Raw genomic sequence first — 12,868 nt, 5'->3', positions numbered from 1 at the left:
TACGTGATTCTGCACCTTGGACCCGAGAATCTAATATGCATTTTTTGTCTCACCCATTCTCCCTTCGCAGAGTATGGTGGTGTTTCGTATAGAACCGGACTGACGGCAAGTGGTTCAGGTAAGTGAAAATTTTACTTAAGTTTGACTTAGCTTTTCTAATTCAGCACTTCCCACCGTTCTTAGCATTGTTCAACAGAGAACATGTTCAAGCTCTTCACATTAACGAACGGGTACACACTTTCACAAAGCTGTGAATGCTGTGTGGCTGAGCGCGTGCATGTGCGTGTGCGTGTGTGTGTTTCCGGCCAATGTTTCTTTATTTCTGTACTTCAACAAAGCATTTCTTTAACCCTGAGCGTTCCCTTTCTGTCGTTTAGGACCTGGCAGTGTTGTCCTTGGGCCAAGTGGTGGAATACAACCTGGAGGAGTGGGTCAGTTGCAATCAAGACATGTACCTAGTCTTCAACCTAGTTAAATCATATACAATATTTTCAAGAGTATTTTTGGTATCCTTGAAACACTCTGAGAGAGCAGTATTCAATCTGTAAATTAAACACTCTTCGGGGTCTGGAAACTGCCCCGTTCCTCTATATTATAAATGCGTCCCACTGCCACTTCTGAGTGACTTACACGGATTGTTCGAGCTCTCTAAGGATGTGAAAAACACTAATATTGCCGAAATTGAAGATGTCCGAAATAGAAGCCAAGTACTACATCTGCAATGAACAAGACTGCAACTCCTCTGACAGCCATTCAATAAGCAAGCACAAGACCATTATGCACTCTTATCGCTCTGGTGCAGCTCTGTTTCATCGTTGTATCTAAACATATTTGTTACCAGTATGCCTTATATTGCTATTTTATGACAGACCAATCTTCAGCGGGCTTTTTTTGTCAATCCTGAAGGTTTCCTTTGTGTCCTTTAGGGCCTGGTGTTGTTGGCTTTGGAACCAGAGGGGGAATACTTCCAGGTGGAGTAGGTGAGTTGTAATCCAGACATGTGCCTATGCTTCAATCAAATTATATAAAATATTTTGAAAGTATTTTGGTATGCTTGAACTACTCAGAGAGAGGTGTATTGAAGCTCTAACTTAAGTACACTGCCACCGCCCACTAAACTGCCACCTTCCTCCATAAGTGCGTCGCGCTGTCAGTTCTGATTGGATTAAACGGATTCTCCGGGCACGCTCAAGGCGTAAAAACACCACTATGGCAGAAATTGCTGATGTACGAAACAGAAGCCCCGTACTACATCAGGGAAAACCATGATTGCAACTCTCCTCACAGCCATTCATTAAGCTAACACGAGCTCATCGGGCACTCTTATCACGCTGGGGCAGCTCTGTTTAAGCGTTGTACCTAAAATCTTTCGTTACCAGAGTGTATTCTGTTGCCTTTGTTTGATACAACAATCTTCAACACAGTATTTTTGTCAGCCTTGAGCACTACCTTTCGCTCCCTTAGGACCTGCTGGCGTTGGCCTTGTAGCAGGCGGCGGTCCACATCCAGCTGGAGGAGGTGAGCTGTAATCCAGGCTTGGGCATGTTTTAAATGCTTCACTCCAGTTAACTTATATAAACTACTTTTCAGGGAATTTTGGTGTGTTTGAAAGATTATGAGAGAGGAGTATTGAAGCAGTAACCTGAATACTCTTTAGGGTCTGGAAACTGCCACGTTTTGCCATATTACAGCAAAGCTGTTTTAGTTGACTCTATGTAGGCGTTGGCGGCGTTGGCGCTCGCTAGTCACGGGAATAAGCAAATAAATAAAACAATATAAATTTTTTTGGCGAGGCGTGGTTTTAACTCAGGCCCTCACGGTCCGAAGACAAGTGTCATAATCATTGGTCTATGCACCCACGCTTGCAGAACTTCAATTTATGGGGAGCATATGTATGCGTTGTACCGACTATTGTAACATAACGTCTGGTACAAAGTACCGGGAAAGCAATTTGCACTTTCTCTAGAATTAACCAAGTTAAGGCCGCTGGGCGCGTAAGAGGGCCATGTAGATAACGAGGAGGCGCACACTTCGCAGAATTTCGGCTACGACGGCGGCAAGTCGCGTGACGCGAGGCGTTCACTGAAAGGCGCTTGCCTGTGCCGGCAGCAGATGTGATCTTGCTTTGACCAATCAGGTTTAAGCGCGTGCATTTAAAATCTAGTGACGGAATTGCAACATCACATGATCTCCCTAGCCAATCACATACACTCGCGCTCTTACAGCTTCGCTGCCCGATGGTTTTCACGGCGGGGAACTGACTGGATTGTTATAAGTGCTTCGCACTGTCGTGATTAGCTTACACGGACTCTTCGGGCTCTCTAAAGGTGTAAAAGCACCGCTATTGCAGAAATTGAATATATCCGAAATAGAAGCCCCGCGCTAAATCTATGACGAGCATGACTGGAAGTCCCCTGACAGCATTTCAATACGCTAACACAAACACATCGTGCACTGTTATCGCTCTGGTGTAGCTCTGTTTCACTATTGTACGTAACCACTGTTGCTACCAGAATGTCTTCTATTGCCATTGTAGTACAGACCAAATTTTAACACATTATTTTTGTTCACCTTTAACCTTCCCTTCCTTTCTGTCCTTTAGTACCTGCTGGTTTTGTCCTTGGAGCGAGAGGTGGAATGCAGCCGGGTGGCGTAGGTGAGTTTAAACCAGACATGCCTATATGCTTCACTCAAGTTAAATTATAGAAACTATTTAGAGTATTTTGGTACGTTTGAAATTCTCTGGGAGAGGAGTATTCAAGCTACAACTTAAATACTCTTCAGGTTCTGGAAGCTGCCACGTTTCTCGATACCACTCTTCAGGTTCTAGAACTGCCACGTTTCGCAGTACATCTGGAATGAGCATGATTGAAACTTTCCTCACAACCACTCACTAAGCTAGCACGAACCAAACCTAATATACTTATCGCTCTGGTGCAGCTCTGTTTTACCTGTACCTAAAGACTTTTGCTACCCGTGTGTCTTTTCTTTTATTGAAAAATCTTTGAACAGAGGGGTGTTGCTGGATGAAACGTTTCGACAAGTGGTTTTGTCTTGTTCAAGGCAGCAACTGCCTGACTTATCGCGTGTATGTGTATGCTTCATACGCTTTCCCTAAACAGAAGAGTGGAGGAGGAGAGGGTAAGAGCAGAAATGGGTGGGGTGGGGAGGAAGAAAGAAGGTGGTGGAATATGGAGTTAAAGTGGCGGGCCGAATTGGGTGTGTTTACGTGGGAAGTAGCGCCCTTAGACAAGGCACGATAACATTCGTGCCTTGTCTCAGTGCGCTGCTTCCCACGTGAACATGAACTATCGCCAACTCGCCCAACTTTTAACTTTACCGAATTGGGTGAGTAATGCAGAAACAGAACAATAAAAGAAAGAAAACAAAAGGAGAGGGGGCACACGCCTTGTGTTAGTTATTTCTTTTTAACCTCCCCCCCCCCATACCCGTTTTCGCGCTTGTGCTCTGCTGCTCCACTTTTCTGGTGGGAACCGTTGCCTTCAGCGACGCCTCTTGTTCAAGGATTTTTAATATTTCAAGTTTCCATCCCCGCCTGGACTTGCCTCTTTTCATTGCATGATACGACGATCTATAACGGAGTATTTTTGTCAAGGCTCAACATTCCCTCACTATCCTTTAGGACCTGGTGGTGTCGGCTTTGGACCAGGTGGTAGAATAAGTCCTGCTGCAGTTGGTGAGTTATAATCCAGACTTCAGAATATTGAATTGTGTTTATTCGCAACAAGGTTGCGAGGATGACCAGGCAAAAAAGCTGCATTGAGCAGCTTGAGGGGAACCTGGCCACCTCATACACTGGGCGGCTTCACAACGGTTGGACACAGGACACAGAACACAAGCATTTTAAATGCTTCATTGTCGTCGAGGTATAAATGATATTTTTCAGAGTATTTTAGGGTGTTTTAAATATTCTGAGGGAGGAGCATCCACTCTGTAGATGAAGTACAAGTATCTCGGTACAAGTACCGAGATACTCGGTACAAGTACAAGTACCTGTACCAAGTATCTCGAGTTCTTGGGAAGAATATAGATTTCATCAGCGCAGTATATGAAATAACTCCGATTGTTCCCGCTTTTATAGATCCCGCCGATAAATCACACAGAAGCTTAGCTTTTGAGAGCGGAAAGGAGACGAAACGTGAACAACGTACACGAGATAGCCGCACTTCCAAGTGTTCTCCTTCCCTCTGTAAGAAAGTACGGATCGGCAACTAGTAGCCTGATTCAATGTTTACTAGGTGGGACACCCTCTCTTTATTAACATAAGCGCACATAGAACGCTCACTTGCAGGTACGAGATGCCATGTGCAGTTATGGCGGCAAGTGAAAGCGCGGCAGAGAAATGCAGCAGAAATAATGCGCGTTATTTACTGCATTTTCGCCAAACATAATTACCATTGATTTATTTGTACGTGCGTTTAATGCAATCAATGGACACTAATTAGTTTCTAGAAAAGTTGCTTGTTTATATAATCTCGCAGTAGCACTACAAATGACGTCGTCTTCAATCTGATGGTATGGTCCACGTATACTAATGTTGATCTCGCGTGGTTGTCGTCACATATCGCGGTTTCTAAAAGCTAAAATTATCATTCCCAGATTATGCCAGGGAGCTAAAAGAAGCCTGCCTTAAAAATCGGCTTGAATTATCTTTGTATCTTCGGGCTGAAGTTTAAAATTCGTGAATAGTTCTCTATTTTCGATATTACCACGTGACTGATTTTTCAGGCTCGTGGTTCCACGAGAGCATGCAACCTCACTCTTCCGAATGAGGTAGCAGCTTTTCCGAGTTGTAGCATCCGTGAATTTTAACACGAAAGTGTTTTATGCCGGGGTCCACCAAGTACTTCCGTCACGGTTATGACGTTGATAAAATGGACGCCAACGGGTGAGAAAGAAAAAAAGCTAAGAAAAAGACCCTCCGCTGGGAATCGAACCCACGACCTTGCGGCCGCGACGGTAAGCGCCCGACGCTCAAGCGACTAAGCCAACCTGGCAGATGACGGACACTTCACGAACGCGCCTTATATCTTTCACACATCCTCTTTCCCACGGTGCTTTCTGTCGGCGCTGTAGGTAGGCGAGGCGGAGCGGGGCGGGGCGGTGCCACCGTCTGTGAGATGTGAAAAGAAGTAACGCGTCATGATCGACACTTACTCGCGCTTGCTCCGAGATTGTGCGTGATATAGGAGGCCATGGTTAAAGCGTCTCGATACCAGCGTGGGACACTGGTTGCGCTGGCGTCGCCGTCGCCGAGGCACCCTAGACGCAGTTACCTTGTTTGCCTTTCGCTTCGTGTCAGCGTGCGCCAGCTCATCGGAGTGGTGCAGCTTCCACATGCACCAACGGGATTTCTCCCCCTTTGACTGTTTCGATTGCGAGAGCACCGACTAACAAAACTGCTGCAATACGCGTTCAAAAAAGGACACGATTTCGACGCGCGAATGTCGTGCCTTGGTGGAGCGAGACAGAGACCAGCGGGACGCACACGCTTGCGGCTGAAGCTACGAACCTCTGCCACCTGTGTTGCTGAAGCGCAGTGTGGTAGTGTATGCATGAAGACAGGCGTCGGTAACCTATTACTAGTAAGCGCACACCGTGCCGCTTCTACCCTTAATTGACGACGTTTTGAAGAAGTGCATATCGGGTACCAGTGTTGATTATGAGTTTGCTGATGTCATCTTGACGTGCGATTCACGATTCGCTGATTCCAAATATATGTGCACAACATCAGCTACCACAACAGTTTAACCATAACCATGGGCGTCAGTCGTCGCGATGGAAACATGCCACTAGGCGTCAACATGGGTGCATCGACGTCAAACGGTGCTATAGCTGCCAAACACCAATAGGCATTGTAGAAGCTCTCATATATCACTACACGATAAGCACTACTTCTGTGAAGACACGTTTCACTTTCGTGTTATACCGATTCCTATGACGGAGGGATCAGCCATGTTTTTTTTCTCCAGTGTTCCTTTTTTTTTATCTTGAGCTGTTTCAAATGGCATGCTAGCGGGATAACACCGTTATCACGCTTTTTCGTTTCTTCCCCTGACAAATATCAGTAACAATAATGATATCTGGGGTTTAACGTCCCAAAACTACGATATGATTATGAGGGACGCCGTAGTGGAGGGCTCCGGAAATTTAGACCACCTGGGGTTCTTTAACGTGCACCTAAATCTAAGTACACGGGCCTCAAATATTTTCGCCTCGATCGAAAATGCAGCCGCCGCGGCCGGAGACAAATATGAGTGGGGCACTCTACAAATGTATTGCGCTGCGTACGTTTCGTGCTAAATCAACGCAGCAACAAGAGTAAAAGCCATGTGTTTAATATTAGCGCGAAAGGTTTTGTTGGAATTAAAGCCCACAGATTCTCTCGTGTGCTATTTTTCTTCGTCGTGGTGTCTATAACTTACGCAGTAGGCACCTCAGTGTCAATCGTTGTGGCTGGAATTGTATTAGTCTGGAGTCTCGACGCATGAAGTTCTTATTGCTATTGTCACAGTTCCAATCGGGTCCTGCTCCGGCCTTTCTAATTGGCTCATAAAATGTAAGGGATGAAATTCGATGGATATTCATGATCTCGAGAGGCGCACGCTCGCGATACACCTGATTTTCCGCAGAAATGAGCATAACAGTAACGGATACGAAAGATCTCTTACTATGCCAACACGAACCTGTGACACACTTCTAACTTTCAAGTGCAGGGCCCTGTTTTGGAATACTATTAAGACGTCGGCCAGTATTGTACCTTACTCTTCTCAATGTATGACAAATGAGATCTTACGAAAATTATTTCCTCAGTACTGAAAGTTCCGCATTTCTATTTTAGGTGCTGGCGTTGGAGTTTCGAGTGACGCAGGTGATTGGCACTTCTAACTCTTTAAAACTTAGATCATCTGCTATACTGGGCGTGTTGGAAAGACACGAGGAAAACCTTTTTAGCGCACAACAAGACAAAGTTGGTGAAGAAGATGGGTGACAGTGTCGTAAGACAGCGCCCTTGTGTATACTGTCTTTTGCACCGTCCTTGGCTGGTGGCGAACTCATGGTGGGCTAAGACTTTGAGAGTTAGTTCCAAATTTTGTCTGTACAACAGTGGTAATAAAACCTATGGTTACAGAATCTGCAAGGATTTTTAAAAGTAGGCGCATGTTGCACTGGAGCTCAAGATTAGTTTAAATTTTAGTTTGGTGTTCTTTATTTTAGTTTTGTTTTAGTTTTTCTGCATGTGTACTCTTTTTTTTATTGTTTGCTATTAGCGGAGCATTGGGATTTTGCAAAAATGTAGCTGTTAACGCTTTACTGAAGTGGAACTAAAATTGTGAGCGCGCAGCAAAAGCTACATTCTTTATGCTTTTTACGTTTGTACTTATTAATGGTTTTTATTACACTAAAAATGCAAATACGCCTAGGCTACAGATTCTAGTTCCAGTTATGTAAGTGTGGCAAATTAATCAACGTGATAAGTTTCGTTTGCTTACGCCCGAGAGTTCCCGAGAAAAAAGTACACAAACTCCAACAATGTTGTTTTGAGAAAAACGCATAAATTACATACGGATACACAGGCATTTCCTGCCAACGTGTCAAAAAAAAAGAGACGAAAAATAATTTTTGAAACTGTGGGTGCCCAAGTGTGTTATATTTTCTGAAAGATAAATTTTCTATCAAGTGACTGCAAAATCCCAAAATTGAATTCTTTTACCAAATGAAGTTTCACCCCACCTTAAAAGGTTCTGTCCTTTCTTGCATTACTAAAAATGTAAAATGTGAACTAGAACGCATTCGATGGCGTCAGTGTTGCCGAATACTGCCACTTCAGTGCGAACACGTAGTAATTTCTAAATTATATGCTCCGCTATTACCACCTGCCCCACCTCTCCCACCTGGCCTTACCAAACTACCAACCCCCCCCCCTCCCCTGCCCAACCGGAAAAAGTGACTGGCATTGAATATAAAAACACACACAGTGCTGACTTTCAACAAGGTTGTTGAAAGTCATCGCTGTGTATGTCATCTTCGTCAGTCCTTGCCTGCTGCGCTGCTCTTACATTAATTATGTGCTGCCAACCTGCCTAAGTTTTCACCCTTCATGACTACTATTCTAGACTTTCCCTGCGATCCTTTTTACCTCGGATGCGAAAACAAATTGACAGTATCTCAGCGCTTTTAATGATAGTAGTATACGTAAACCTAGATTAAGTTAAAGCGGAGGCCGTATGACTGGCTTTAAGTGGCATGACTTCACGGAGTCTACGCTACTCAAATTGGATAAAAACCAGCGGGAAACACGAACCACGGAGAAAGAACACGACGGGACAGGCTGACAGAATCTTAGGTCGGGGAAAGACAAAAGCCCAAAGGGAAATTTCGGAAGCCTTTTACATTAAGAAAGGTAGAACGAATTGCGTCAGTGACACATCAGTGCACCTGTCTGCTAAGGAGATGGCCTTTCTAGACGCCGTAATAACTCGTTAAGATTTTGTTTTGTTTTGTATGACGCATGGCTGTTTCCCACACGCGTGAAGGTGATTGCCAGCTGGTATAATTTTACGTTTCAAGCATTCTGTGATCAGTTGTAAGTAGCCAGCCTGTCCCGTCGTGTTCTTTCTCCGTGGTTCGTGTTTCCCGCTGGTCGTTATTCAATTCGACATGTACCAACTATCTCAGTCCATCGCCTTGATATCTACGCTCTTCCTTTGTCAACTTGGAGGTGACTCGCTCTTCTCGAAAGTTTAGATTCAATTATTTGAGATCGAGCAAGTATTGATTTTTGTTTTCTTTCTTCATGCTTTAGCCACTGCTGGTGCTGTATTGAGTGGCATTGGCGGAGCACTGACAAGTGTGCCTGGAGTATTGGGTGAGTAATTGTTCACTCAGTATATAACAAATCATCCCAGTATACCTGTAAATAAACGCTACAAACTAACGGTGGGCCTTGTGTGAAAAGCTCAGCGAAAACAAAAGGAGCGAAGAAATATATCAATGAGATAGCGTAGGAGCGTTAAGGAGCTCTGCGACCATGAAAAGCAGAGGACTGCACTCTTTATTCCCTAACCTAGTAGCTATTACTCTGGCTGGAATGACGTCAGAGTCTCTTGTCAAGCCTCTGATTTCTACTACTATCGGTGCACAAAAATTCCACGGTATTATCGCCTTCCTGTTTTGACAATTCTGATTGGTTCACTGCGCAACTCCAGCACCTGCAAAGAGATCACGGCATTTCAGCTGCAGCATTCGACGGAGTAGTGTGGACAATAGCACTCTCAAACTGAACCTGATTTACTGCACTAATGAACATGAAAATTCTCAACATGAAAGCCAATCACCATGTTAACATGAACCTATTGCGTACTTCTAGAGTTCGAGTTCCTTTTATAACTGCTCTCTATAAACGCCGGCTAGTAATTGTCTTGCGTCCTAAAATGCACCAAATCATTTTTGTCAGAAGTCAGTGTTTCTTTTCTCTATTTTAGGTACCTTTAGAGTTCGAAACAGACCAGTTTCAACGGGCACAGGTGAGCGCTCATCTAACATCCTAATGAAGCAGTTCATCTGCTAGGCTAGCAGGCTTATGGCGAAAATGTTTCTTTGGCGCTTTGTAATCCATATAAGATTTCACAGACATATGTTAACTGGAGCAAGCATCATTGTTTGAAGTACTGTAACAAAAGCTTATGCTTGAGTATACATTTAACGAAGAACCGCATCGTCTAATCGTCCCGCTGACCTGCTTTGCATTATGGAACAACGAACTTGGACACCAGATTTCTCAGATTAAATCCTCTGTCATCTTCTGGTCAAATACGTCCACTTCAGAGCGAGCCTGTATTAATTCCTAAAACGTATACCTCTCCCCCTGTTTCCCTCACCATGGCAACTCAGTGGTAGGAGTAATGATGGTGTCAACGAATTTGCACCAGCATTACCCCAGCATTGGCAACTGGGCAACTTAAAGCTTGATGTAGTGCTCGTCGTGGCCAGGGGTTCAAACCAGCATTGAGTGAACATTGTACCCATGTAGCAAGCGCCAGCATCCTGTCAGTGTTCAGATATCCTCGTTACACTATGTATGTCGGCATTAGGTTATCAAAAATGTGCTATTGCGAGCTTAGAAAACGTGACTCTACAGGGGAGAAATCAAAATTTTCCATTTTATAACATTTTATTTACCAGTTGATATGCGCCAAACAGGCATCTCCTTAAGAACTGCGCGGCTTTCAGGGAGTTAGCCTGCGCCTGAGAACAAGAGTAGGGCAAAGTGATCAGGGGGCTGTTTTGTAAGCGTCTGTCACAGAACGGAGGCGGGCACGGAACGAAACGTCACGAGAGCACGAGAGTGAGCCACACGGGATTGGGCGAGGCTCGTCTGACGGTCAGGATGTGAGAATAGGCAAAGAACGGGCACTGAACAAACGGAGGCCCCGTTCTGTCGATAGAACATATACAAAATGGTCTCCGGACGACTTGGATTGGATTGAAACGTAATTGCTGGGGCCGGATAATCAAATTAGCCTGCTTTGTGCCTGGCTTATTCCAATCCCGCGCTGGTAGTCCGCACCATCGTCAAATTGCGACACCACCTAGCGTCCACTCAAGACATTAACACAAATAAATTGTTAATGTCATCGCGCTATTGAATTTCAAGCTTTGAAAAACAATGCCTGCCATGATTGATGTTCAGCTATAATAATTCTATTATTCTTCATTCGCTAAAAACATTTCTGAAGTCCCTAAGCTTCCCTATTGGCTGTTTGCTCCCTCTCGTCCTCTCGTGACGCTTCGTTCGTGCCCACCTGCGTTCTGGGACAGAATGCTTACGAAATAGCCCCCCAGGTTGGCAGCCTACACCCCTCACATAATCCCCGCCCCCCTTTTTTTTCAATACAATACCTAATGGCATTGTACACTTTCCCTGCAATTCGTCTCACATAGGCTGAATATTGCCGATGGTATCTAAGCGGTCTTAATAACGGTACATAAAGACAGCTCAAGTTAACACTAAGGACGTGCGACTTGATTTAAGTGGCGTGGCTTCACGCTGTCTGCGTTCTTCTTTCGCCGAAGCAGTGGAAAATCACGCTGCCTGCAAACTTAGTTTCGATTCTTCATGGTCCAGTTACTTTTCTCTCTCTTTTAGGCATTGCCGGTGCTGTCTTGGGAGCCATTGGAGGAGCACTGTCGGGTGCGCCGGGAGCATTGGGTGAGTGTTGATGCACACAATTTAAGAATAATTTGTCTCACTCTATCTGGGAATAAGCTACACAAAATAATTGCGCGCTCGCTGTGGTGATGGATTTGAAGCGACGTGCGTCGAAGTGACTTTGCACGAACAAAAAGAGCAAGCACTGTATTTTACAGCGAAAGCTGTTATGAGATCATTTCACCGGCCGTTTTTGGCGCCGTAGTTGTCCGCCGCCGCCGCCGCCGCCGCCGGTGTCCGTAACCAGTATCGCTCGAAATAAGAAAAAAAAAACGAAATAAGAAAAAATTCCAGGATGGAACGAGGTTCGAACCTGGGCCCTCTGCGTGTGAGCCCAGTATTCAACCTCTGAGCCATGCCGGTGGTTGAAACCGCTTTGCAAAAAGGTCCTATACAGGCTTCGTGTCGGGAACGAACCACATTAGCATATGCAATATAGCGTGGTAGAAGAGTAAAATAAGCACCAAGCGTCGCACAACGCGAATTCTATAACCAGGCGTCACACAATGCGAATTGCGCAACGAGTAGGTTGTTGATTGCTTCCAACCCATTACAAAGGTCCCTGCCATAATTCTTCGTCGTCATCAGGCACAGCATCAACAAAGTGCGCATAATGCCTTGCATGCGTTTAGCAGATAGCACGGCTCTCCGTAGAATGACGAAAAATGGCACAGTGCCTGCTGCCCTACTTCTCAAAAATTACAATGATTTATAGCGTAGTGGGTTCCTCTCAAGTGCACTTGTATTGGTTGCCAAGGAAGCCCATAAGCGCATGATCCATTTCCTCGGGGTCTCAGTAAAGTTCTACGCACCCCTCCCCCGTCTCTCTCCCACGTCAGCGTATGTTATACAGCATGACGGCAGAGGGAAATAGCGACCGGGCGTCACCCAGTGGAAATTACATAACTGGTGGGCCGTTTAAAGCTTCCAACCCATTACAAAGGGCTGAGCCGTAATTCTTCATCGTCATCAGTCGTCGCGTCAACAAAAGTGCACATAATCCTTTACAGACGTGTAGCTGGTGCCTCGCTTCTCCGCAGAATGACGAATAATGGCTTAGTAGGCGCTTCCCAACTTCACGAAAATTTGATTTATGGCGTAGTGGGTACCTTTCTAGTGTACTTGTATTGTAGCCCCAAGAGAGCTTACAACGGGCTCTTGAAACGCCGCTCTTCCAGCTTTCGCTGTGACTGTGCTGCGGTTTCAGCGCAGGCCTGGCGTTTTTTGAAGAAATCACAATTGAAGGAAAACGGTAGGTGAGGTTTAACTTTCGTAAACCTACTCATCACGAACGAAAGGTATGTTTGGCTTAGTTTCCACAATGATATGTATGCAGTGCTTCCTTGCAAATGTGATGGTAGACGCTGGAACGGGCCTATGAGCTGGAGAAACGTCGGCTTGAACTCATCGGCGAAAACTTTGCGGCATCACGCGGGCAACATGTAAACATGTTTCTGCGGCGCTGACGCAGGTCAGAGACGCTGGCATAATCTTGGCTGAGCTTGAAGGTCATATTCGCGCAACCAGGCGTTCTTTGTATTTGTACCTGAAGGAGCAAAGCTACCGCTCTAAAATGGCAATAGTGTGGCGCCACCTTTTACATCTGCCTTGTGCCTAAAGCCACAGAATTCATTT

The 12,868-nt window shown here is 45.2% G+C and overlaps 1 protein-coding gene across 1 annotated transcript in view; it reads left to right on the top strand.

The window, feature by feature from the left end:
- Positions 1–12,868, top strand: part of LOC125756392 (uncharacterized) — a 41,784-nt gene that overhangs the window by 8,496 nt on the left and 20,420 nt on the right. The window contains exons 3-12 of the mRNA XM_049411091.1: positions 71–118; positions 378–431; positions 927–980; positions 1,465–1,518; positions 2,603–2,656; positions 3,644–3,697; positions 6,863–6,892; positions 8,828–8,890; positions 9,507–9,548; positions 11,171–11,233. Coding sequence (XP_049267048.1) covers positions 71–118; positions 378–431; positions 927–980; positions 1,465–1,518; positions 2,603–2,656; positions 3,644–3,697; positions 6,863–6,892; positions 8,828–8,890; positions 9,507–9,548; positions 11,171–11,233 — 516 coding nt within the window. The remainder of the gene's footprint in view (positions 1–70; positions 119–377; positions 432–926; positions 981–1,464; positions 1,519–2,602; positions 2,657–3,643; positions 3,698–6,862; positions 6,893–8,827; positions 8,891–9,506; positions 9,549–11,170; positions 11,234–12,868) is intronic.

Source organism: Rhipicephalus sanguineus, chromosome 11 (genome assembly GCF_013339695.2).
Source record: "Rhipicephalus sanguineus isolate Rsan-2018 chromosome 11, BIME_Rsan_1.4, whole genome shotgun sequence".
Classification (NCBI taxonomy): domain Eukaryota; kingdom Metazoa; phylum Arthropoda; class Arachnida; order Ixodida; family Ixodidae; genus Rhipicephalus; species Rhipicephalus sanguineus.
Note: the sequence above shows the minus strand (reverse complement) of the source record. Positions and strands in the feature narration are given on the sequence as shown.